Here is a 23,559-nt window from a genome sequence, read left to right on the forward strand (position 1 = left end):
TGTGTTGCTATGTGGTTACTAGTGTGTTCAGGGTGGTTGCTAAGGATTTGGTAGGTGTTTGCTAGAGTGTTCTTGGTGCCTGCTAAGGTATTCTGAGTGTGTGTGTTTTTTGCATGTTGCTATGTGGTTGCTAGGGTGTTCAGGGTGATTGCTTGAGGAATTAGTAGGTGGTTGCTTGGCTATTCAATGTGCTTGCTTGGTGGTTGCTAGGGTGTTCATGGTGGTTGCTAAGGTGTTGATAGGTGGTTTTTAGAGTGTTCTTGGTGCTTACTAGGGTGTTGCTGGGTGATCTCAGTGTTTTTTAGCATGTTGCTATGTGGTTGCAAGGTTTTTCAGGGTGGTTTCTAGGGCATTGGTACATGGTTGTTAGGGTGTTGTGAGTGGTTTTTAACCTGTTGCTATGTGGTTGCTAGGGTGGTCTGAGTGGTTTTTTAGCATGTTGGTATGTGGTTGCTAGGGTTTCAGGGTGGTTGCCATGGCATTGGTGCTTGGTTGCTAGGGTGTTCTGAGTGTTTTTTTAGCATGTTGCTATGTGGTTGCTTGGGTGTTCAGGGTGATTGCTAGGGGAATTAGTACGTGGTTGCTTGGCTATTCTAGGATCTTGCTTGGTGGTTGCTAAGGTGTTCTGAGTGGTTTTTTGTGTGTTGCTGTGTTGTTGCTAAGGCATTGGTAGGTGGTTACTAGAGTGCTCTGGTGCTTGTTGGGGTGTTGCTAGGCTGTTCTGATTGTGTTTTTTTTAGCATGCTGCTATGTGTTTGCAAGGGGTCTCAGGCAGGTTGCCAGGGCAATGGTACGTGGTTGCTAGGATGCTCTGAGAGTTTGTTTTTTAGCATTTTACTATGTGGTTGCTAGGGTTTTCTTGGTGGTTGCTTGGCTATTCTAGGATCTTGCTTGGTGTTTGCTAAGGTGTTCTGAGTGGTTTTTAGTGTGTTGCTGTGTTGTTGCTAAGGTGTTGGTAGGTGGTTACTAGAGTGCTCTGGTGCTTGTTAGGGTGTTGCTAGGGTGTTCTGATTCTGTTTTTTGTTTTTTTGTTTTTTGTTTTTTGCATGGTGCTATGTGTTTGCAAGGGGTCTCAGGCAGGTTGCCAGGGCAATGGTACATGGTTGCTAGGATGCTCTGAGAGTTTCCTTTTTAGCTTTTTACTGTGTGGTTGTAGGGTTTTCTTGGTGGTTGCTAGGGCATTGGCAGGTGGTTGCTAGTGTGCTCTTGGTGCTTGCTAGGGTGTTGCTAGAGTGTTCTGAGTGTGTTTTTTTAGCATGTTGCTTGGTGGTTGCTAGAGTGTTCAGAGAGTGTTTTAGCCTGTTTTAAATTAATTTAGTCAGCTCATGCTGTGTGTGTGTGTGTTTTTTTTATTTTATTATTTATTTTTTTAACAAATATGTCCTCATTAAGATAAACAATGATCCAGGATATCAATTCCAGACTGCAATTATTGCCCCTGAATAAATAAGATAATTCCTGATGCTGATGTATGCATGTATGAACAGTAAGAGTGGTTTTCTGAAACAAAATTGGCATTACCACCAGAAGTTTATTCACTGTCAATATGTTTTAGCTCATTTTGGCATCTCTACAGCATTAGCTTGATTGAAAAATGATAATGGGGATGCTTAATGAAGAGAGCTAATATCCTGAAGTCAATAAGACAACCTAATAAGGAAACTAGACTAATAAAGGCAGTAGACCATCTATGATTCGTTTTTGGTTAATAGGGTGTTCAGGGTGTTTGCTAAGGTGTTGGTAGGTGGTTTCTAGAGTGTTCTTGGTGCTTGCTAGAGAAATTAGTAAGTGCTTGCTTTGTGTTTGGTAGGGTGTTCTGAGTGTTTTTTTTTTTTTTTGTTTGTTTGTTTGTTTTAGCATGTTGCTATTTGGTTGCTAGGGGATTCAGGGTGATTGCTAGAGGAATTAGTAGGTGCTTGCTTGATGGTTGCTATGGGGTCCTAAGTGTTTTTTAGCATGTTGCTATGTGGTTGCTAGGGTGTTCAGGGTGGTTGCTAAGGCATTGGTAGGTGGTTTCTAGAGCGTTCTTGGTGCTTGCAAGAGTGTTGCTGGGTGATCTGAGTGTTTTTTAGCATGTTGCTATGTGGTTGAAAGGGTTTTCAGGGTGGTTTCTAGGGCATTGGTACATGGTTGTTAGGGTGTTCTGAGTGGTTTTTAACATGTTGCTAAGTGGTTGCTAGGGTGGTCTGAGTGTTTTTTTAGCATGTTGGTATGTGGTGTCTAGGGTGTTCAGGGTGATTGCTAGGGTGCTTTGAGTGTTTTTTTTTAGCATGTTAATGTGTGGTTGCTATGGTATTCTGGGGGCTTGCTAGGTGGTTGCTAGAGTGTTCGTAGTGTTTTTGAGCCTGTTTTAAATTAATTTAGTCAACTGATTGGACAACATGCTGTGTGCGTGTGTATATGTGTGTGTGCGTGCGTGCGTGCGTGCATGTGTGTTTGTGTGTGTGTGTTTTTAAACAAATATGTCCTCATTAAGATAAACAATGCTCCAGGATATCAATTCCAGACAATTATTGCCTCTGAATAAATAAGATAATTTCTGATGCTGATGTAGGCATGTATGAACAGTAAGAGTGGTTTTCTGAAACAAAATTGGCATTACCACCAAAAGTTTTTTCACTGTCAATATGTTTGATCTCATTTCGTCATCTCTACAGCATTAGCTTGATTGAAAAATGATAATGAGGATGCTTAATGAAGAGAGCTAATATCCTGAAGTCAATGAGACAACCTAATAAAGGCACTAGACTAATAAAGGCAGTAGACGACCATCTATGATTCACAGCAACAGACAAAGTTTGTTATTGAATAGATGACTGTCTGAATTACCTCCTCAAAACAATGTAGCAGAAAAGGGAGAAAAGGTATTATTAGTGGTGTTTGCTAGGGTAAGTATCACTATTGTCACTATTATTAATACTCATAATGTTATAATATTATTAATACTACTAATGGATTTGGACAAACTCCTAACTCTAAATTTTAAACTTCAGTGCATAACGTTAATGCTATGGACATCAGTGACAGCTCAAATCATGTGTCTGGTTGTCCTATTACTTTTTCATTTGAATTTACAATTTTCACCTAGCAGAAAAAACAGAATATCATAAAGACATGGGGGTGGGCTCTTTTAACCTGGGTCAATAAGCAACCACCTAGTAACCACCTAAAACACCCTTACAACTGCATAATAATGCCCTGTCAACTACTCATAACACCCTAGCATCATGGTGGCATCATGGTGGCAACCTTTGTTGTGCAAGCGCCACTAACATTTTCGACATAAAATCGAAAGTTAAAAAAATAACCTAGTTAGTGATGTGCTATGCAGCAAACATGCTTTTATTCTGTTTAGATTCATCAAATGTATCTCATTATATTAAATTGAGTTCGGTACAGTAGGTCTACACCGAGATGTGTGTGTGTTTAACATCCATGTGTGAAATGTCCTAAAGAGACACCGTATGATGCATGTCTTCAATAACATCACATTTCTGTTAATCTACTGGAAATGAATGTTGATGGTTTGTGAATCAGAGCTCCGCTTTTATTACTCCATCTGTTTCTTCTGGATATGGCTGGCATTAGGTTTCTCGGTTGTGAAGCCACTTTTGATTTTCTCTCGTTTATCCTTTACTCACATTCCTCCTTTCATTAAAGGTTGTTTTTTGAGGTTTTCTTTCACCTGTAATTTTTCTCATTTACAATACTTCCCTTAAAAAATAAATATGTTTTTGATTGTTTCTTCTAAACAGTAATGGGTAGTTTACTGAGATTTTCTGGGGAGAACATTATGTTAATTCTATGCTAAAATGCTTGGAAATAGACATTCAAGAAATCATATTTTCCCAGCTCTGAGCCAAAGTAAGGCCTTAACCACCTTAGAGATTGTGGGACCACTAAAGATGGACACATCTCCCTGAATTTTCTGATAAGTGGTCAACAAATATGGGTTTTGGAAAGGCTGATTTTTAAACTAATATCCCCTATTGTAAATATGTGGTTACAGCCTTGAAAGGTACCAATAGTTATTTCTCATTACTAGCCCTAAGCCTAACACTTAAGTGCTTCATTATGGCAATCCTATCACAATAAGTTTGACCTAACAGTAACCCATGACATTTCTCTTTCAAAACATGTTTTGTGTCAACCCTGTTATATTCAAAATGTTTCAGGGTTGAATATTACGGTGTTAAAAATCAGTGCAGAAATGTCTAATAACATCCAAATGTTTTGGGGCTGACTGTTACAGGGATGAAGATCAGCACAGAAACATCTATTAACATTAAAAATGTTTTGGGGTTGAATGACAGGGGGTTGAAGACCAATGTAGAAATGTCTAATAACATCCTAAATGTTTTGGGGTTGAACGTTAAGGGATTGAAGATCAGAACAGAAATGTCTAACAACATTCAAAACGTTTCGGGGTTGAACATTACGGGTTGAAGATCAGTGCAGAAGTGTCTAACAACATCCAAAACATTTTGGGGTTGAATGTTATGGTTTGAAGTTCATGGCAGAGATGTCTAACAACATCCAAAACATTTTGGAGGTTGAACGTTAAGTGATGAAGATCAGTGCAGAAATGCCCAACAACATCCAAAACATTTTGGGATTAAACATGCAGAAATGTTTAATAAGGTCCAAAATGTTTTGGGGTTGAACATTACAGTGTTGAAGATCAGTGCAGAGATGTCTAACAACATCCAAAATATTTAGGGGTTGAACATTATATGGGATTGAAGATCAAAACAGAAATGTCTTATAACATCCAAAACGTTTTGGGGTTGAACATTACAGGTGAAGAAATGTCTAATAACAGCCTTTGTAATCAAATATCATTGCACCTCGTAACATTATGAACAGTCAATATTATTGTGCTTTGTGCCAAGACCAATATGTTTTCTGTAAAAAATTGATCTCCGTGATTTCTTCCCATTAAAGTGTTATACTACTGAGGATAACGTGGAAGCCAATATATGTTTAAACATAATGAAATACTGGTTAAGACTTAAGGAATAAGAGCAAGACTTGAAATGACAATATGAGCAACTACTTTTTCCTCTGAATTTCTCTGACGCCTCCCCTTTGCTGTTTCTGCTCCTGCCTCCCTCCATGTCTTCTCTTTCTCGACCAGTAAAAAGAAATGATGTTGAGCAGGTGTCCTAAAACACCTCACTCCCAGAGAATGCAGGACTGCTTCCAGAACCCCTTATCTTGAGCTGAAATCCAGCTGAACCTCTGTGATATTTGATGGGGGCTCAGAGGAGCCCATGATCATGTGACTTGCTGAGTGCTGGGGCTCTGAAATAACAAAGCATGGGTTAAACAAAGTCAAGCACCAGAAGATGTGTGGGAGCAGCAGGCTGCGGATCAGTCAACAGACACATAAAGCCGCCTGATTCACTTCTCGCAGTAAAACATTTGTCATCCACATGCATTTAGAGCCAAGCTCTTCTTACCATGTTTCTGCGACAAAAAGACACCCATAACGGAAAAACATTATGTAGCTTGCAGGCCTATTAACAACAAATGAGATCTTTTTAATATCTCAAATGTTTCAAGGTGAAATTAAATTCAGAGCAAAGGGAGACTTTTGCTTAAGTCTCCTGTTTCTCATATCTTTGTTTTAAAGACCCTAGTAATCTCACATGTGTCTCTTCTAGAGTTTCAGAAGAGATCTCGACAATGTCTCAAACTGATCAGATTTGTCAAGATACCAAAAGACTGCAATGAAAAATAAAATATTTCTTTATGACCTCAAATATTTCTTATCAAATCCTCCCAAGACCAAATGATTATCTGAGCTTTACCCCACCAAACAGCGAACGTTCCAACAATTCTGGATAATGTTATGTAAAGGTTAAGGTAAAATAATGTTATGCAAACCTTTAGATAGCGGTCCTCTTACGTTAAGAAAATTTTGGCATTCCCACAACCACAATGTAATGTTTGGAAAACGTTTTAAGAACATACATTTGTCAGCCGGGGCTATTCACATTAAATTGTATAGCTCTACTTTTATATTCTTACTGTATTGCAACAATTGTTGCATTTAAGTATATTTTTTATTTCTTCTGATAAATTTGGAAGACTTCGGTGAAACAACAGAGATCTCCTGAGGTATAAACAGAGCAACATCTGAACAATTCAGGTCAGACTGTAGAATAAATTAAGTAACTTGTGTTAAATGATGCAGAGGCTGGTGTCATATGAAATCATTTGTGTTCAAACATGCTGTTAGCATGTCTTGGCATATAATCAAAAACACAAGTTGTGCCATAAGTCATCCAGCATTAGCCAGTCTCTGACCTGTGACATGTTCACCCGTTCATCTCAATTGTATCTCAAATCATTACCAGCACTTATATGGGTAAATGAGCAATAACATCTGTTGATTTCATGATTGTGATTTTAATAATAGAAATCACCGGCTACATTCACACTGGAATACTAGCATACTGCTTAATACTACGCAGTATATACTGTATGTTGCCTATAAAAATAAATAGTATGTGAAACAGCATGTAGTAAGCAGTGATAAATGTTCCAAACAGTACTATAATACTTTGTTGTCTCATGTTCTTTCTACATAGCATTGGCCAAAGCGCTCATGCGCGAATGATGAATCAAAATTATAGTCAGTGCTGCCCTCTAGTGGGATTAGAGTGTCATTGAAAGTACTCAAGTGCATTTAGCATGTTTAATAATGAGCAGCTGCCGCCTGTCTGTGTCTGCGGGGAGTAGGAGTCGGGTGGATACCTGCTCCAGCAGATGGCCCTTGCTTTCTGGCACCAGAGTCGCAGACGCCGCCAGTTCCATTCAAATCCCCCGGGCCAAATTAGAGGCCATTAACATAGTTAGTCAGAATGGCATAATAGAGTTGATCGGCAGCTCCCGCTGATCTGGGACCTGTGCTGTCACAGCTTCCTCTGGTGTCAGAGTAGTTTAGCACAGCATGTCGTAAAATCCTGTTGAAGACTAACACAACAGACCACCTGATAAGCACGCTTTATGTTTGTGAGGGATCTGAAAGAGTGTTTTGTGGAAGAGAATGTGAAAAACCCTCTTTAACCTTATAAAATTGGGAATATTCGTAATAGGCCTATATATATATATGAATAATAGTGTTCAAAACAGTGTTACTATGAATGTAAACCTTAATACAGTGAAAAAGACACTATATATAAATAAATAAAAATTTCCAACATTCTTTTGAATGTCCATGTACTAAAATAAAATATTTGATGCCATGAGTGTACCTTCATTTACTATTACTATTATTTTGAATGACCAAGTAGTCTGTTAATTTACCTGATGAACTTTCACCTTTTGCTGACCCTTTATGCTTGGCAGAGCTAATGTGTGCTTCTAAATCACTTGCACCTTTATTAGCAACTGACACATAAGTGCCAGCTTTACATGTCATACATTCTGCTTCCCGCGGATCTCGACCTGGACGAAAGCATGGGAATTGTTTGTGCAAATCTTCTGTAAATTTGCACTTTCGTTTGGGCATTGTTTCCACTCAGCTGTCATTTGCTGCTACTGTCAAGCAACTGTTTGATGCCGAACACAACAGCGCGTCACGCGTTCGCAGAAAGATTGACAGGCAGGAATTTGGCCAATAGTTACGGCAATCCTCTTATAATCGACCAATTGGTGTGCGAGAAGGCAGGACTTACAAAGAGGGGTCAAAGCAATGCAAATATGTGCACACACACAATGAAGTATTAGACCAGATGCACATCATAATGCAACTAAAGCCGAATCCCCAACATTTTCGCAAATTTAAAAATCCCGGCCGGACGCTTTTTTAAGGTCCGAAAAAAAGGACTTGTCAGGGAAAAAAAGGACATATGGTCACCCTAACTTACATGCATATAGCATACATAAACAACAAATTATGCATGCTAGGTTTAGTTAGAATCAAGGGCATAGCCAGGAAATTACTTTTGGGTGGGCCTCAATAAAAATGGGCGGGCCAAGTTTTCACCCAACTTTTATTTTCATACCAAGTTTTCCATAACAACAGAGAAGAGACGCATTCAAAAAGTTCTTCACACTTTCAGAAATCCAAATTTATGTTTTTTTTTTTTTTTAACTATTTTATAAATGTACATTTTAAGTCAAAGAATATCTCTGATATTCTGGGTGGGCCTGGATCTAATGTGGGTAGGCCCCAGGCCCACCCTGGTCCACCCTTGGCTACGCCACTGGTTAGTATGCTAAGTGAAGCAGATTGTTTAGCCAGCGTTCAGCTAGCTGGAGGCTAGGGCTATGTTCAAAAGAGCATGCTACCATTCTGCTTTTACTATTTCTGCAGTATATAGAATTTATACCTTGACTATGCCGCTTTCCGGACTAAGTCGGAGGTTTACACATATGAAATATGCATATAGTATGGTTTGACGTCTTCCAGATGTTAGCTAGCTTACGAGAATAATAGGTCAAAACGTAGGCATTAATTGATAAACATACAATTCTTCTTAATGTTCTATTTCTTGTATTTTTCATGTTCATCCATTTTGTACAGTGAATATCATTTTCACAAAACCCAACTCCGCATTATGCTCTTTGGTCGCCGCCATTATGGAAATGACGTCAAATGACGCTTTTCGCTGAGGTCAGGGTTGACCTTACAAAAAATCTAGAGTTCTGACAAACTTGCCGCAAATTTCCCACTCATTATTTTCACATGCAAATGAGCTTACGATTCGCCGCAAATGTTTGACAGAAGTTTGTAGCTCTTCACCGATAGTGGTGAACCTGCAGAAAACCTTTGGCGGCAATTTCTAATTTTTGACACAAGTTTGCATTAAATTTGCCAGAACTCTCAATTTTTGTAATGGTAATCAATCTACCCTGACTTCATAGGTCGGATGTCCAACTTCGAATCTCGTTCCAGTCATTATTTTCAAATAGGAGGTGAGAAATTTCAGAGATCCGAGTTGTCTGAATCGCACCATTTGTATGATTTTTCTTTATGCTCAGAATACACAGACGATCTAATACAATTGGCAAAATGTGCCATATACAACAGAGCATAATGTGAGGAATACTCTTTGCAACAATAATGCATTCGACTTTAACTTTCATTTCCAGTGTAGGGCTGTCAAATTAAAATTTGAAATTCGAATATTCATCGAATTTAAGAAAAAAATGCACATTCGAATTTTGGATGTGTGCCAAGAACTGACAATGACTTCAGATCGATCGCATTCTTGCACTAAAAAGGCTAGACATAGCACAACAAATACAGTTTAACATTAAGCAGGTATCTCAATCTGCTTTTTAAAGTTATTTTTAATTAGACACAGCATCTAAAACAGAGCTCCTGCATGAAACACTGAATAAACAAAAACAAAGAGAAACAAGGCATTCGACTAGCGCGTGTTTACAAAGAAAAACAAATGGATGGTTGCAAAAGTGACGCATTCGGAGTGAACAGCCCCTTACAGTAGGTGGAGGTACTTGGTCGTTGTGTCTTGCTCTCTTATAAGCATTTCTCAGATTAAGCAATGAGTTTTTTAAACACTTTGTCAGGAAAGGAGTTCAACTTGGAAATGTGTGGCCCGAGATCCTCGCGTTCTGTTCCAGTCTATTGTGTTCCATCTGGTTGAACAGCCCCTGGCCAGGGCTCATAGTCTAAGCCACTTCACCACCGAGTTCAGCCGAATACCTGTGCTATCTGGAAATATTGCTACCCAACAGTACATACAACTGTAATGAATAAAAAACAATGTGGTATTTCGCTGTTATTATAGCTTGTGTCTGGGGTAATATACTGTGGCAACAGTGCAAGTGTAACACCATGTGGACTGGCTGTTGAAAAATTCGAACTTAGTTTCTCTGCTCAATTGACAGCCCTATTTCAGTGTGATGCAGTTTTAATATCTTTATCTTGACTCATTGAGCGTGTGCACATGCACGATCTTACTATAATTAAGCCGACAAATTGTAAGGTCATGTAAACGCTTTAATCAACTTTCCTTTTTTTAAGCATTAACTGATATGCACATGTAAATTTTTGCCCATTATTCTGCTTTCGAGCTTCATGTAAACACCTTCACTGGGATTCTTAGCGGCTCATCCAATGTGTGCAAGTGTTGACGTCAAAAGCAGAGAATAACCTGATGTGTTCAAATCTTATGTAAATGCTGTTTTTTTAGCTTTGTCTGTTTTTTTTAATAGGCTGAGTGTTGGTAGTTATCAGCATATTGGTGTGTATGTAAACGCACTCAGATATAATATATAATATTATTTTCAGATATAATTTTTAATAATTATATTATTATAAATGTCATTTTTATTTGGGGGCCTTTCATAGCAAATATACAGGTATGTGCAATTAATTTTGATTAATTCAATTCCAATTAATTGTCATATCATGTAATTAATTTCATAAAATTTTTGATCGACAGCCCTAGCAAACAGAAAAATGCTAAATAAGAAATACATATGTTTTTGTGCTATTGTGTTTGTCTTTTTACACAAATTAGTTGCACCTCATACTATTGGTGGGAGGGATCTTGTTTATTCTTGACAGGACCTTGCCCCTTTCGATTTGCTAAATATGAATCAATCACAAATATGCTTTGCAACCAAAGGAAACAACAAGCACCAAGAAAAAAAAAAAACATGCTGTCAATACAAAGTAAATATTTAAAAAAATAATATTTTAATCACAATGACAATATAAAAGTCGATTTATTTTTGCAAATATATGTTCACGCTAACTATTTTTCCCACACAGTATAAATGGGTCTTTATTGATGAAAATATATAGCTGCCTTTAGATTTTAGGAAAGGGTTTCCCTTGCAAGAGGATCATTATATTTGGGTGCCCCTTGGCTTCAAAAAGATTAAGACCCCTGTCTTACAAAACTTTATCATGTAAAGTCATCATTTGATCACAATGGGACAACAAGGGTAAAATTATTTTGTGAATTTGGCAGCAGTAGAACACAGCTGCATCTGAAAACTGGAAAATGCTGTCTTTGGAGGCTGTATACAAAGACAGGATGTAAATAAGGTGCTTTTCAAACTGTTCTGAGACCAGTTTTCTTGAGGGTTCCATTAATTCAAAAATGCTGTCAGTTAAACCCTTAGCTGATATGGCAGCTAATCAGCCGCCTAAATTTTTTGTATGCAGCCAGCAACATCTACAGCATTTTGATTGTTATGGGCTGGAGGGAAATTTAGAGGGGTGGAGTCAAGTTTTAACCACACCGTTTCAACCAATCAACATTAAAGAGTGATTTGCTGTTGTTCATATCCTTTGAGAACTCATAGGAATGTGTTGGAAGTCCAACAATGGGAAGAAGTTCAGTGGTTATTGATTTTATTTTTATAGTTTCCTATGGATTATTGTGTTATGCTGAACCCTTGAATTTTGGTGAAGTATTATTAGACCAGGGTTCAAGTCAAAATGTTTTCTTCAATCAACCAATGCAGGTACCTGCACAACCAGATCAAATTGCAACAGGCTTTGCATCTAACATGGCTTCTTGGAGACCAGCCCTAGCTATGATGGTACCTCCATCTCAAGAGTTTGTCCAGATACCGGTGCAAGTACAATCCAAGAGACCCAACTATGCACCAATACCTGTTCAACCTAACAAACCTTTGCAAATGAATTTTGGACTGAGACAACCAGACCAAGTGCCACCAGGTGTACCTCAAAGAATTGAAGTTTCACAAGTCCAAAAGGGATTCCGGAAACCCATGTCAAGCCCTGTACTTGATTCTGTGTTCACAGATAAAGTGGTAATGGACCCAGGGTTTGTACCAAAGGTGCCTGTGCCAGCAAACACTGTGGACACTCAATGTGGAGAGGTGTCTGTCAAAGTACATGTCCAGCAAGATTTCTTGGGAAATGGTCAGTTCATCAACCCTTCTGATCTGACACTGGGTGGTTGTCCATTTGTTGGATTTGATGACCATGCCAGGATTGTTGCCTTTGAGTCGGTGCTTCAAGGCTGTGGTAGCACGCTTGCGGTACGGCCTGCATATCTAATTTCTAGTTGTAATGCTAAAAACTACTTCAGTGCTTAAAGTTTAATTGTGTAATTTCTGCACCACTAGCATCATCAAATACAATAATCATTGTTTTCAAACAGACTCCAGAAAACTCCATGCTTCTACCATTGGTTGTACAATCAGGTAGTCCCATCCCTAACTCCACCATTGGAGTTCACTGTGGCCACATCATACTAATCCGTTTTTGCTTGGAAAGTCAGTTTTCAGTTTCCTAACGTCATTCATTTACAAAGAATGTGGCACTGGAGTGTGTTTTTGATGCTTTGCTTTTTTCTTTTTTTTTTTTTTTTCTCAAACGCATTGATTTCGCTTCATTTATGCCTTTTGAAAACGCTCTCTATTAATGCATACTTTGGGAAAACTATGTTGGGGAACTTTCAGGAGGTTAACTTGGGAGTTTTCAAACTTAAATTATTGTGGACGTGGCACAATAAAAAGTCAGTCAAAAGTATCAAGAAAGCAAGAATTACTTATGACGATCAATATGTACAAGCACTTGACTTTTTTTGGTTTTGTCACAATCCTTGCAAACTTTCAGTAAATCAGTGACCACGGACCTCCATATTTCAACCCATTTTGATTCTTTTAAGTTTATGGATTTGGTGTGTGTGGAATTTTTTTTTTTTTTTTTTTTTTTTTTTTTTTAAATACTGTTTGTGAGACTGCCACTGGGGACTTGAACAGTAGTCTTTAGAAATGCAAGCTGCTCTTTGGTTGTTTTGATGTCCTTTTGTTACCTGAACTGGGAGCATTTACTGTAGAGGAGATCAGGGCTTGTTGTCACAACGGCTATATCTCTGCAATGAGCAAACACAATCAAACCACATTGGATGAAGTGTGGTTGACCAGAAGAACCATAAAATGGCTAGAAGCTAAGATGTTGGTTGTCTGTTTTTAATATGTGAACTCTGCTTACAAAATAAGTTAAATCCTCAGAAGTCACATTTTAGGATGGGTTATTTTTGAGCCCCAAAACAATGCAATCCATAGATGAAGATATTTGGTTGGAGCTCAAATGTAAATGGGTTCCAGTTGGGCAATCCATGATTTTGATGTTGGAAGTGTCTTCCTGAGCTGGGTATTTATTTATGTATATCCCATTTCTTTTCAGATGACTGAAGATTCACTTATTTACTCTTTTGTTTTGGTGTATTCACCTTCACCTATTCCTGACACTCCTATTGTGAAGACCAATGAAGCCATGGTTGGTATTCATTGCATCTACCCAAGGTAATCCTCTACAAACCTTTGAAGTTATCGTTTGACGCTATTGTTTTGAGAGCTGGAGCTTTAATCTCTATCATTTTGCGTCCTTCACATAAATGGTTTCTTGGAAACTTTCAGGATGCACAATGTGAGTAGCAATGCCCTGCATCCCACCTGGATTCCTTATGCTGCATTGAGAGCTGGAGAAGAAAAGTTGCAGTTCTCCCTTAAACTCATGACTGGTATGAGAACTTCTTGCATTACTGTTGATTTTTGTATGAACCCCCCCCCGCACTGAGGCCTAAACTGTTGTAGATGACTGGCTGTATGAGCGACCATCAACCTCCTACTTTCTTGGAGATTTCATAAACATTGAAGCCTCGGTGGTCCGTGCTAATCATGTACCCCTACGGGTTTACGTGGAAAGCTGTGCGGCTACTTTGGGCCCCGGTGGGAATGCAGTTACGGTGTACACCTTTGTTGAGAACCATGGGTAAGTGACCATATATCTGATGGAAATATTGAATGCTTGATTTCTGAAGCTGTCAAAATCTTATTAAACCATTATGGACTGTTCGTCTTTGGTCTTTAGATGCATGATTGATGCCAAGCTGACTGGCTCCAGATCCAAGTTCATGCCCAGGATTCAAGATGACAAACTACAGTTTCAGATTGAGGCATTCAGATTTCAGCAAGATGCCAGTGGATTGGTGAGTCCATTTCAATGGGTATGTTTGAATCTAAAATGGAGATACTGAATAGTTCAGACTGATCACACTGTAAATTCAAGAGGTTTAAAGTTCTTCTGATGAAATTTGTATGTGCTTCAAAAAAATCTGAATCACTGCCCCCAGTGGCCAAAGCTGGAAGTGTTATTGATTCTGGGGGAAGTCTCCACAAGGTGGTGCCAAAAGTGATGCATGTATGTTTAAGTCTACACTAACCCAGGAAGCAACGTGACTATTTTACGTACGATTGTGTTGGATTGTCAGTTTGACTAATTTTCAGCTGATTTGTATCGGTTCAAAGAACAGTTATCAGTTCTTTAATGTCTGGTTTACTGGACGTTAGAAAACCTAAACAAAAATGTACCCTCATAGTGGAAGACGTTAGATTCCAGAAGACTTAAAATTGCCTTGTGTACATCTCCAACAAATCGGATTAAATTGAATGAACTCTTAATTTTTGGGTGAACTTGTCCTTTTAATCACACTCTTTAACTCGCATGGTATTATTTCTTGAGTGGAACACAAAAGGATATGTTAGGCAGAACGTTGGCCTTAGTTACTATTCACATTCATTGTTTGGGGGGAAAAAGATGCAGTGAAAATTAATGGTGACAAGTTTTAGTCACTAACACTCCGCTTAACATCTCCTTTAGTGTTCCATGGAAGGAAGTAATGTGTGTTTGAAATAACGAATAATTCACTTCGGATTAGCAATCCTTTTAAATGTGTGACTTTGCACAAGCCTAGTTTTAGAACTAGGCTGTTTAACTCCATGTTATGGAATTTAGTTGTCTAAAAGCAAAAATAAAACTATTACAAATAATATGCTTATAGGGTATCAGGCACTTAAAAATCTGTATCGGTCAAACTATATTGTTTGACATCTAGTTCAAAATTCTTAACTGGATTTCCTTTTTCTCTACTAGATCTACATTACTTGTCATCTGAAGGCTACAACATCCATTCCCATTGATCCAACTCACAAGGCCTGCTCTTTTCTTAGAGAAACTAACAGGTACAGGGCTGGTAATATTGGGAGCATGTTTTGATGGCTCCATTCAATGATAAATGAGTTCATTTTAGTTTGATCTTCCAGTTGGGTTTCTGCAAATGGAGATGATCAGATGTGTGAATGTTGTAAGACCAGCTGTGCTATGAGGAAAGCTAGAAGTCCGTATACTGAAGGTACTTCTCCGTTTACTATTAATACATTTGGAAGGACGTTAACTACACTTACTGCTTTACAATTTGAGAATATTTTGCATTTAAGATTCCACATTGGAAGATGAGGCTACTGTTGGCCCAATCTTTGTCCAAGGAATGCCAACAATTGATGACAAGCCCTTATTCCAAATTCAGGAATCTTCTCCAATTTCCGCAAAAGATGCAGGTGATCATATTCTCTTGACTGTTGTGATGGAACCAGCATATCGTAACGGTGACTGTAGAGATGAGTGGAGACAGGATCAAATAGCTAACTTTTAATACCAAGATGCTGGAGTGGACGAATATATATAATATATACACACACACAAGGAAACAATAGGGAGATAACTCTAGCAAATCTACAACTAAAGATTACAATACAAGAACTGAGGAATGAACAACTGGAGGGTATTTATACACAGTGCTGATGAGGGAGTGGAGAACAGGTGATTAAGATGAGAAACTGATGGAAGTGATGAGAGCAGTGAATTCTGGGAGATGTATTCCGGGGAAACATTAGGGAGACAGACTGACACCTATGCAATGATTTGGACCTTTGCCATGAATGACTAACCTTCACCTTCTGCCATTCTATAGAGTTCCCCTTCGAGTTCGTGCTTTTGACTGGTTTGGTGGTTGGAGTTGGAATCTTGTGCATCATTATCCTTGGAACGTTGTTTTACCAAAGGCGGAGAAAACACCTCGCTTTGACTTGTGAATGATAATAAAAGCTGTTTCGTCTAATTGGTGCGTTTCTTTCCATGGCCTTGTTTTGCCCACAGTTAAGTTGGTTAAAGCCCATTAGGTTCTAGTTTCTGTTCAGGGAATACCATCTGTTGTGTGACCTTTTGAAAAGCAACTTTAAAAGGGCTGATGCATTGTGTACTGATTTCTGGCACAGTAACTTTCAAGTTTAGCCATTGTTATACTGTAAATGGGTAGTTAACGAATTAGTTCTGATAGGTTGACATGGCATGACATGCTGTACTTCATTTAAAACTGTTTTGCCAATTCTTTCGTGACCAAGCATGTAGTTTTAAAACAATATTAATTGAACTACTTCACAGAATATTTGTACTTGTAAATATTTTCACTCTGAAGGACCATTTAAAATAAACTAAGGCAAAAATGTGTTTAAAAATTGAGGGGAAATGCTGACCAGTGAAAGTGTTAAAGCTTATGAATTTGAACACGTTTAAAGTACATGTGGTCTGTTTTAAAGACCCAAAACTAAAATGGTCCATTTGTCACACAGATCTGTCACACTACTGGCGTGCATTAATACTGAAGTTACAGTGCATCTGGAAAGTGTTCACAGCACTTCACTTTTTCCACATTTTGTTAGGTTACAGCCTTATTCCAAAATTGATAATTCATTTTCCTCAATTCTACAAACAATACCCCATAATGACAACACGAAAGTTTGTTTGAAATCTTTGCAAATTTATAAAAAATAAAAAAAACATGTACATAAGTATTCACAGCCTTTGCTCAATACTTTGTTGAAGCACCTTTGGCACCAATTACAGCCTCAAGTCTTTTTGAGTATGATGCTACAAGCTTGGCACACCTATTTTTGGGCAGTTTCTCCCATTCTTCTTTGCAGGACCTCAAGCTCCATCAGGTTGGATGGGGAGCGTCAGTGCACAGCCATTTTCAGATCTCTCCAGAGATGTTCAATCGGGTTCAAGTCTGGGCTCTGGCTAGGCCACTCAAGGACATTCACAGAGTTGTCCCGGAGCCACTCCTTTGTTATCTTGGCTGTGTGCTTAGGGTTGTTGTCCTGTTGGAAGACGAACCTTCGCCCCAGTCTGAGGTCCAGAGCGCTCTGGAGCAGGTTTTCATCAAGGATGTCTCTGTACATTGCTGCATTCATCTTTCCCTCGATCCTGACTAGTCTCCCAGTTCCTGCCGCTGAAAAACATCCCCACAGCATGATGCTGCCACCACCATGCTTCACTGTAGGGATGGTATTGGCCAGGTGATGAGCGGTGCCTGGTTTCCTCCAGACATGACGCTTGCCATTCAGGCCAAAGAGTTCAATCTTTGTTTCTCATGGTCTGAGAGTCCTTTAGGTGCCTTTTGGCAAACTCCAGGCGGGCTGTCATGTGCCTTTTACTGAGGAGTGGCTTCCGTCTGGCCACTCTACCATACAGGCCTGATTGGTGGAGTGCTGCAGAGATGGTTGTTCTTCTGGAAGGTTCTCCTCTCTCCACAGAGAAATGCTGGAGCTCTGTCAGAGTGACCATCGGGTTCTTGGTCACCTCCCTGACTAAGGCCCTTCTCCCCCGATTGCTCTGTTTGGCCGGGCGGCCAGCTCTAGGAAGAGTCCTGGTGGTTCCAAACTTTTTCCATTTACGGATGAGAGGCCACTGTGCTCATTGAGACCTTCAATGCTGCAGAAATTCTGTACCCTTCCCCAGATCTGTGCCTCGATACAATCCTGTCTCGGAGGTCTACAGACAATTCCTTGGACTTCATGGCTTGGTTTGTGCTCTGACATGCACTGTTAACTGTGGGACCTTATATAGACAGGTGTGTGTCTTTCCAAATCATGTCCAATCAACTGAATTTACCACATGTGGACTTCAATCAAGTTGTAGAAACATCTCAAGGATGATCAGTGGAAACGGGATGCAGCTGAGCTCAATTTTGAGTGTCATGGTAAAGGCTGTGAATACTTATGTACATGTGATTTTTTTTTTTTTTTTTCTGTTTTTTTTTTTTTTTTTTTTTAATGAATTTGCATCGTCATTATGGGGTATTGTTTGTAGAATTTGAGGAAAATAATGAATTTAATCCATTTTGGAATAAGGCTGTAACATAATGTGGAAAAAGTGAAGTGTTGTGAATACTTTCCGGATGCACTGTACCTTTGGTTTGGTACTATGTTCATGGGCAGATTTATTTCTGCCCTAATGGGTCTCAATGAGGGCTTGTTGCAGTACCATATTTGACCACAGATTTCCATTGGAAAAACTGAAGGGCGCTGTGGAGTTCGGGAGGGCAGCAGTGTCACTGCCCCACGTGCTCGTAAATCTATATCAAGCAGTGTAATGGAGCTTTCAGCTACTTTACCACTTAAAAATAAGAAACTTATACTAGGCCTGCTTTTAAATACATATGCCAGAACACATTTACAGGCAAACAAATTACGTTACTGGCAGTTTATATTATGGATCTACATTTTCAAATGGATGAATATTTAGGCGTGGCTCTGCCCTACCTGTCCATCTAGAGAGCCCCGCTTGATTGCTCAAGCAGTTTAATATAATATGCAAAATATTGGAGATATTTTAAAACATATATATATATATCCTAAATGGGGTCTATAGCACTTGTATGTTACACCTCTGTATAATGGGGTTGAAGGGACTAAAACTTTCTAAAATCTGACATTATAATGAATTTTACTATAGCCAATCAATTTCTTAAAATTATTACGTTTACATTAGATTTTGTAGTTTTTAAAGACCTCTTAAATAGCTTTTATTTTTTAGTGACTGAGTTTTATGGTCCATGTCTTGCATTTGGTGAAACAGACTGCATCAGAACATGTGGCCCATGGGTGCAGGAAGACAAATAGATGTAATTAAAATGGCCATAAAAGCAGTAGGAAGCTTTATTAATATAAAGTGTGTAGCATATAACTATAATGGTATGTTTGTCCCCAGCTGATGCTATATAATATTAGTGTGTTTTACAAACGCATCCATTGACTCGCAGTGACCCGGTAACGAGTAATAAACCACCATTTCTTTATTTTGCAGCAGTTTGCTGTTGTGAAATGCATTATAATTCAGCACAGTTATGATGAATGAGTAAATGCTGCTTCTAAATACATCTCTTGGGTGTTTTGTATGAGGTTGGGAAAATAGAATCTACATAGAAATATTACATCTTTTAAAGCCAGATGACACTAGATCATTCAACATTTTCTTTGGTGTAATACAGATAAATTGTAAAAGGTGCCATAAAGTCAATGTATTTCTCTTTGAAAAAACAGAACAAGTTGCATTGAAATGGGAAATGTATACAATATTCTTTCTTTTTTTATTGGTTACTTGTTTGTCCACTAATAACTTTGTCTCCACAGTTTTAGATCCATATGGTCATTTTCATTATTTACATTTATGCATTTGGCAGATGCTTTTATCCAAAGCAACTTACAGTGCACTTATTACAGGGACAATCCCCCTGGAGCAACCTGGAGTTAAGTGCTTTGCTCAAGGACACAATGGTGGTGGCTGTGGGGATCAAACCAGCAACTTTCTGATTACCTTCCGGTTGCCAGTTCAGTGCTTTAGCCCAATATGCCACCACCACTCCACTTCCATTATAGCATATAGTAATGTAGTACAATAACTAAAGAGGCAATGACCCTTGAACAGCCCTGATTTACAATAAAATGTACTATATGTTTTGAAAGTATGCAATGAATTGTGACTGTTTATTTCGGGTCATCTAGGTTTTTATTGTTAAATGTAAAGGTTAAAGAAATGTTGATTTACTTGTTCTCATTACTGTCTTAATGGTAAATAAGGACCTACAAAATCCTATTCTTAATGTCATAAACTATCAAAGCATCCTTAATACAAGATATATAGGAGCAAAAATGCTTAAAATATTAAGACTTGTTTTCAGAGAATATATCTTGAATAAGTGTATAAGTCTGTTGTCTTACATCCCAGAAATGTGATATGTGGCAATATACAGTATACAAAACACATGAAATGTATATTCATATATGGTTTTTATTGATATAAAAAGTCACATACTGTACATACAGTTGTGGCCAAAAATATTCAATACTTTGTGCAACCTCCCTTTGTCGAGATAATAGCTCTGAGTCTTCTCATATAATGCCTTATGAGGTTGGAGAACACATGGCAAGGGATCTGAGACCATTCCTCCATACAGAATATCTACAGATCCTTCAAATTCAGAGGTCCATGTTGGTGGACTCTCCTCTTCAGTTTGCCCCACAGGTTTTCTATGGGGTTTAGGTCTGGGACTGGGACTGGGATGGCCATGGCAGAACTTTGATTTTGTGGTCAGTGAACCATTTTTGTGTTGATTTTGATGTTTGTTTTGGATCATTGTCCTGCTGGAAGATCCAACCGGGGCCCATTGTAAGCTTTCTGGCAGAGGTAGCCAGGTTTTGATTTTTTATCTGTTGGTATTTGATAGAGTTTGTGATGCCATGTATCCGAACAAGATGTCCAGGACCTCTGGTAGAAAAACAGCCCCACAAAGATTCATCACTACATTTAACTGTGGGCATTGAGTAGTACTTCATCTCTGTGTGCGCCAAAACCATCTCTAGTGTTTGCTACCAAAAAGCTCTTTTTTTTGTTTCATCTGATGATAGAACCCGGTCGCATTTGAAGTTCCAGTAGTGTCTGGCAAACTGAAGATGCTTGAATTTGTTGTTGGATGAGAGCAGAGGCTTTTTTTCTTGAAACCTTCCCAAACAACTTGTGGTGATGTAGGTGACGTTGTTGTAGTTTTGGAGATTTTCTGACCCCAAGATCCAACTAATTCTCCAGCTGTGATCCTTGGAGAATTTTTGGCCACTCGAACCATCCTCCTCGCTGTGCGTGGAGCCATTATAGACACGCGTCTTCTTCCAGGCCAATTTTTAACCTCTCCAGTTGATTGGAACTTCTTAATTATTGCCCTGATGGTGGAAATGGGCATTTTCAATGCTTAAGCAATTTTCTTTTAGCCAATTTACATTTTGTGAAGTTCATCAACCTTTTGCCAACTTTAGCAAACTTTATTTTTTGGTCTTACCCATTGTGATGGATGACTAAGGGAATATGGCTTGTGTGTTACCTCATATTTATACCCCTGTGAAAGAGGAAGTCATGGCTGAACAATTTCATGATCCTAGTCACCCAGGTGCACTAAAAATGTCAAATATGAATGGGAATATTCTTCAGATATATTTTAATCATAACAATATCTAGGGGTGCCGATAATTGTGGCAAGCATGTTTTGGCCAAAAAATATTTATTTAATTTAGTTTGTTTCAATTAAAGGTTAGATTTTTGTGAATATTTTGAATGAAAGGTCAAAAGGATAAACAATAAAGACACATTTTTCACAGCCTTCTTTGCTCATATTTACCAAGGATGCCAATATTTTTCAAATTACTAGTAAAAATGGCCATTGTATTTTCCCAAATACTATTGGAATTTTAATATGTACAAATATGCTAAAATGTATTAACAGTTTTATATATATATATATATATATAATGTTCACATATGGCCATATCAGATTTCTGAATGGGGTTGACCAATTTTTTTTTTTAACTTGTTTTAAGCATAAACCTCACAAAATATATCCTTTTTTTTTCCTAACCACATTTCTGTGGCAATGTGGCTTATAGCAGACATAAATAGTACATATAGATGATTGAATATGCAGAATTCTTTGACATCTATCATACATGCATATTTCTACATTTTGGCATATTGTGAATTGTATGGTTCTAGATTTGTTAATACTTTGTAAATATAACAATACTGTACTGTGTATACAAGAGGACTATCTTTAATGCACTTTAATCGCAGTACAATGTCACGGTAAATGACCCTGTTCGCATTTTATTTGAAGAAGGAAGGTTATCCAACCAAGATAAAGGTAACAAAAGACCTCTTGTCATGGAAAGAGATGACCCATGTCAGAACTCAAAATGAACCCCCTTAATTAAGATTCCCATTAACAAAGAAATGTCCATAATGGAGGAAGAGATTTAATTACCTTTCAATTCCAGCTGTAAGTTCCAGAGACTCAGGAAACAATAAAGTCCATTTTACCATGCCTAATGGCCCTCAGTCTGGTCTTCACTAACCTGCTCTATTAATAACACATATGTAGATGATGAGCAATGTCTTCACATCAAAGACTTGACATGAAATGTATTTAGGAAATGATGAGGTAATTGTCTTTAAAAATTAACGGACATAGAGTTCTTTTCAGCAGCTAATACTGCGTTCAAAAGTGATGATTTGTAACTGGTCAGGCAAAAAGTAGTATATTTTAAGAAATTGTCAGTTATGAGTGGCCATGCAAAAAAAAAAAAAAAAAGAGGCTTTTATACCATTTAGAGGCCAAAACATATAATAAGGAATTAACTGTGGACAAAATGCATGTGCATAATTGCTATGAAACTGCTCACATAATGAGAAATAAATGAATAAGCTGTTACACCTTCAACAATTGTTATTGTACTTTATAGCATAGATTAACAATGCTTGAGTCTGAAAATGTAATATCATGTTTATGCCACATTTAGAGGAATTTGTCTGATCCTAGAATCCTGATTTGCACTTTGACACGACCCTCATTAATCCAAAATGCCCTTTTCAGTGATGCTTAACCCGCATACAAGAAAAGCACATTTGATTCCTGTCCAAAATCCACAAAAATTCCCCAAAGATTTAAAAAATGCACTTGGTCAGCACCTCTCTCACCTTTTCTTTGTATTGAATGTCTCAAATGTCCTGCATTGCAGAGTCTTGACTTTACTGGATATAAAGATTTGTCTGTTTTTTTATTTTATTTTACCCTTTTTTAGACCAGTTGGAAAGTGTGCACTTACAAACACATGCAAGAACAGAAATAGGCCTATAGTTTTTGTTTGTTTGTTTGTTTGTTTGTTTGTTTGTTTTTTGTGCCTTATTTCATAATTATTATTATTATTATTATTATTATTATTATTATTATTATTATTATTATTATTATTTAGTGAGTTTTTAGGGAACCTCACTCAGAGTTCAAATAATTCAAAATTTTCACTTGGCTATTTTAAGAGTGATTATTTAAATTATTTGGGGAACCTGCTACGATATGTGCAACAACAACATAAATGGCTGTATAATACTGCCCTCTGTTGTTTCATGGTACTTTTACAACAACACAGTGAAGACATGAAGTAGCTTGTTCTTGTTCATCATGTTGCCAGTTATTAACATATTAATTTTTTATAGTAATATATATATATATATAACTAAGGCTTATCCTAGTTTATCATAATAAATTATAATTATATATATTTTTAAATACTATAGCCTTTAACTGTGTGATTGTTTGGCTTTATTTAATCTTAAAATCTGTATATCTAAGTACAATATATTGTTTATTTTTTCTTTATTTTATTTTATTTTTATTTATTTATTTATTTATTTTTTGCCTTATTTTGTATTTATTTTTTTAAGGATTTGTAAGGGAACCTCACTCAGAGTTCAAGTCAACATTTTGACTAGGCTATTTTAAAGGAATATTTCGGGTTCAATACAATTTAAACTCAATCGACAGCATTGGTTGCATAATGGTGATTACCACAAAAATCAATTTTGACTCTCCC

The 23,559-nt window shown here is 37.7% G+C and overlaps 1 protein-coding gene across 1 annotated transcript; it reads left to right on the top strand.

The window, feature by feature from the left end:
- The first annotated feature begins 11,502 nt into the window (after positions 1-11,502).
- On the top strand, positions 11,503-15,904 carry LOC127443590 (zona pellucida sperm-binding protein 3-like). The gene is made up of 10 exons (XM_051702264.1): positions 11,503-12,000; positions 12,130-12,165; positions 13,154-13,272; positions 13,387-13,490; positions 13,564-13,741; positions 13,841-13,958; positions 14,903-14,991; positions 15,073-15,161; positions 15,247-15,366; positions 15,780-15,904. The coding sequence occupies exons 1-10, from the start codon at positions 11,503-11,505 to the stop codon at positions 15,902-15,904; spliced, it is 1,476 nt and encodes a 491-aa protein (XP_051558224.1).
- Positions 15,905-23,559: the final 7,655 nt, after the last annotated feature.

The sequence above is a fragment of the Myxocyprinus asiaticus genome, chromosome 7 (assembly GCF_019703515.2).
Source record: "Myxocyprinus asiaticus isolate MX2 ecotype Aquarium Trade chromosome 7, UBuf_Myxa_2, whole genome shotgun sequence".
NCBI classification, from domain to species: Eukaryota; Metazoa; Chordata; class Actinopteri; order Cypriniformes; family Catostomidae; genus Myxocyprinus; species Myxocyprinus asiaticus.

Coding starts and splice junctions, on each gene's coding strand:
- LOC127443590 (XM_051702264.1), top strand. CDS start 11,503: ATGGCTTCTTGGAGACCAGCCCTAGCTATGATGGTACCTCCATCTCAA. Junction 13,491..13,563: donor CTCCCTTAAACTCATGACTG/GTATGAGAACTT, acceptor AAACTGTTGTAG/ATGACTGGCTGTATGAGCGA. Junction 13,742..13,840: donor ACCTTTGTTGAGAACCATGG/GTAAGTGACCAT, acceptor TTTGGTCTTTAG/ATGCATGATTGATGCCAAGC.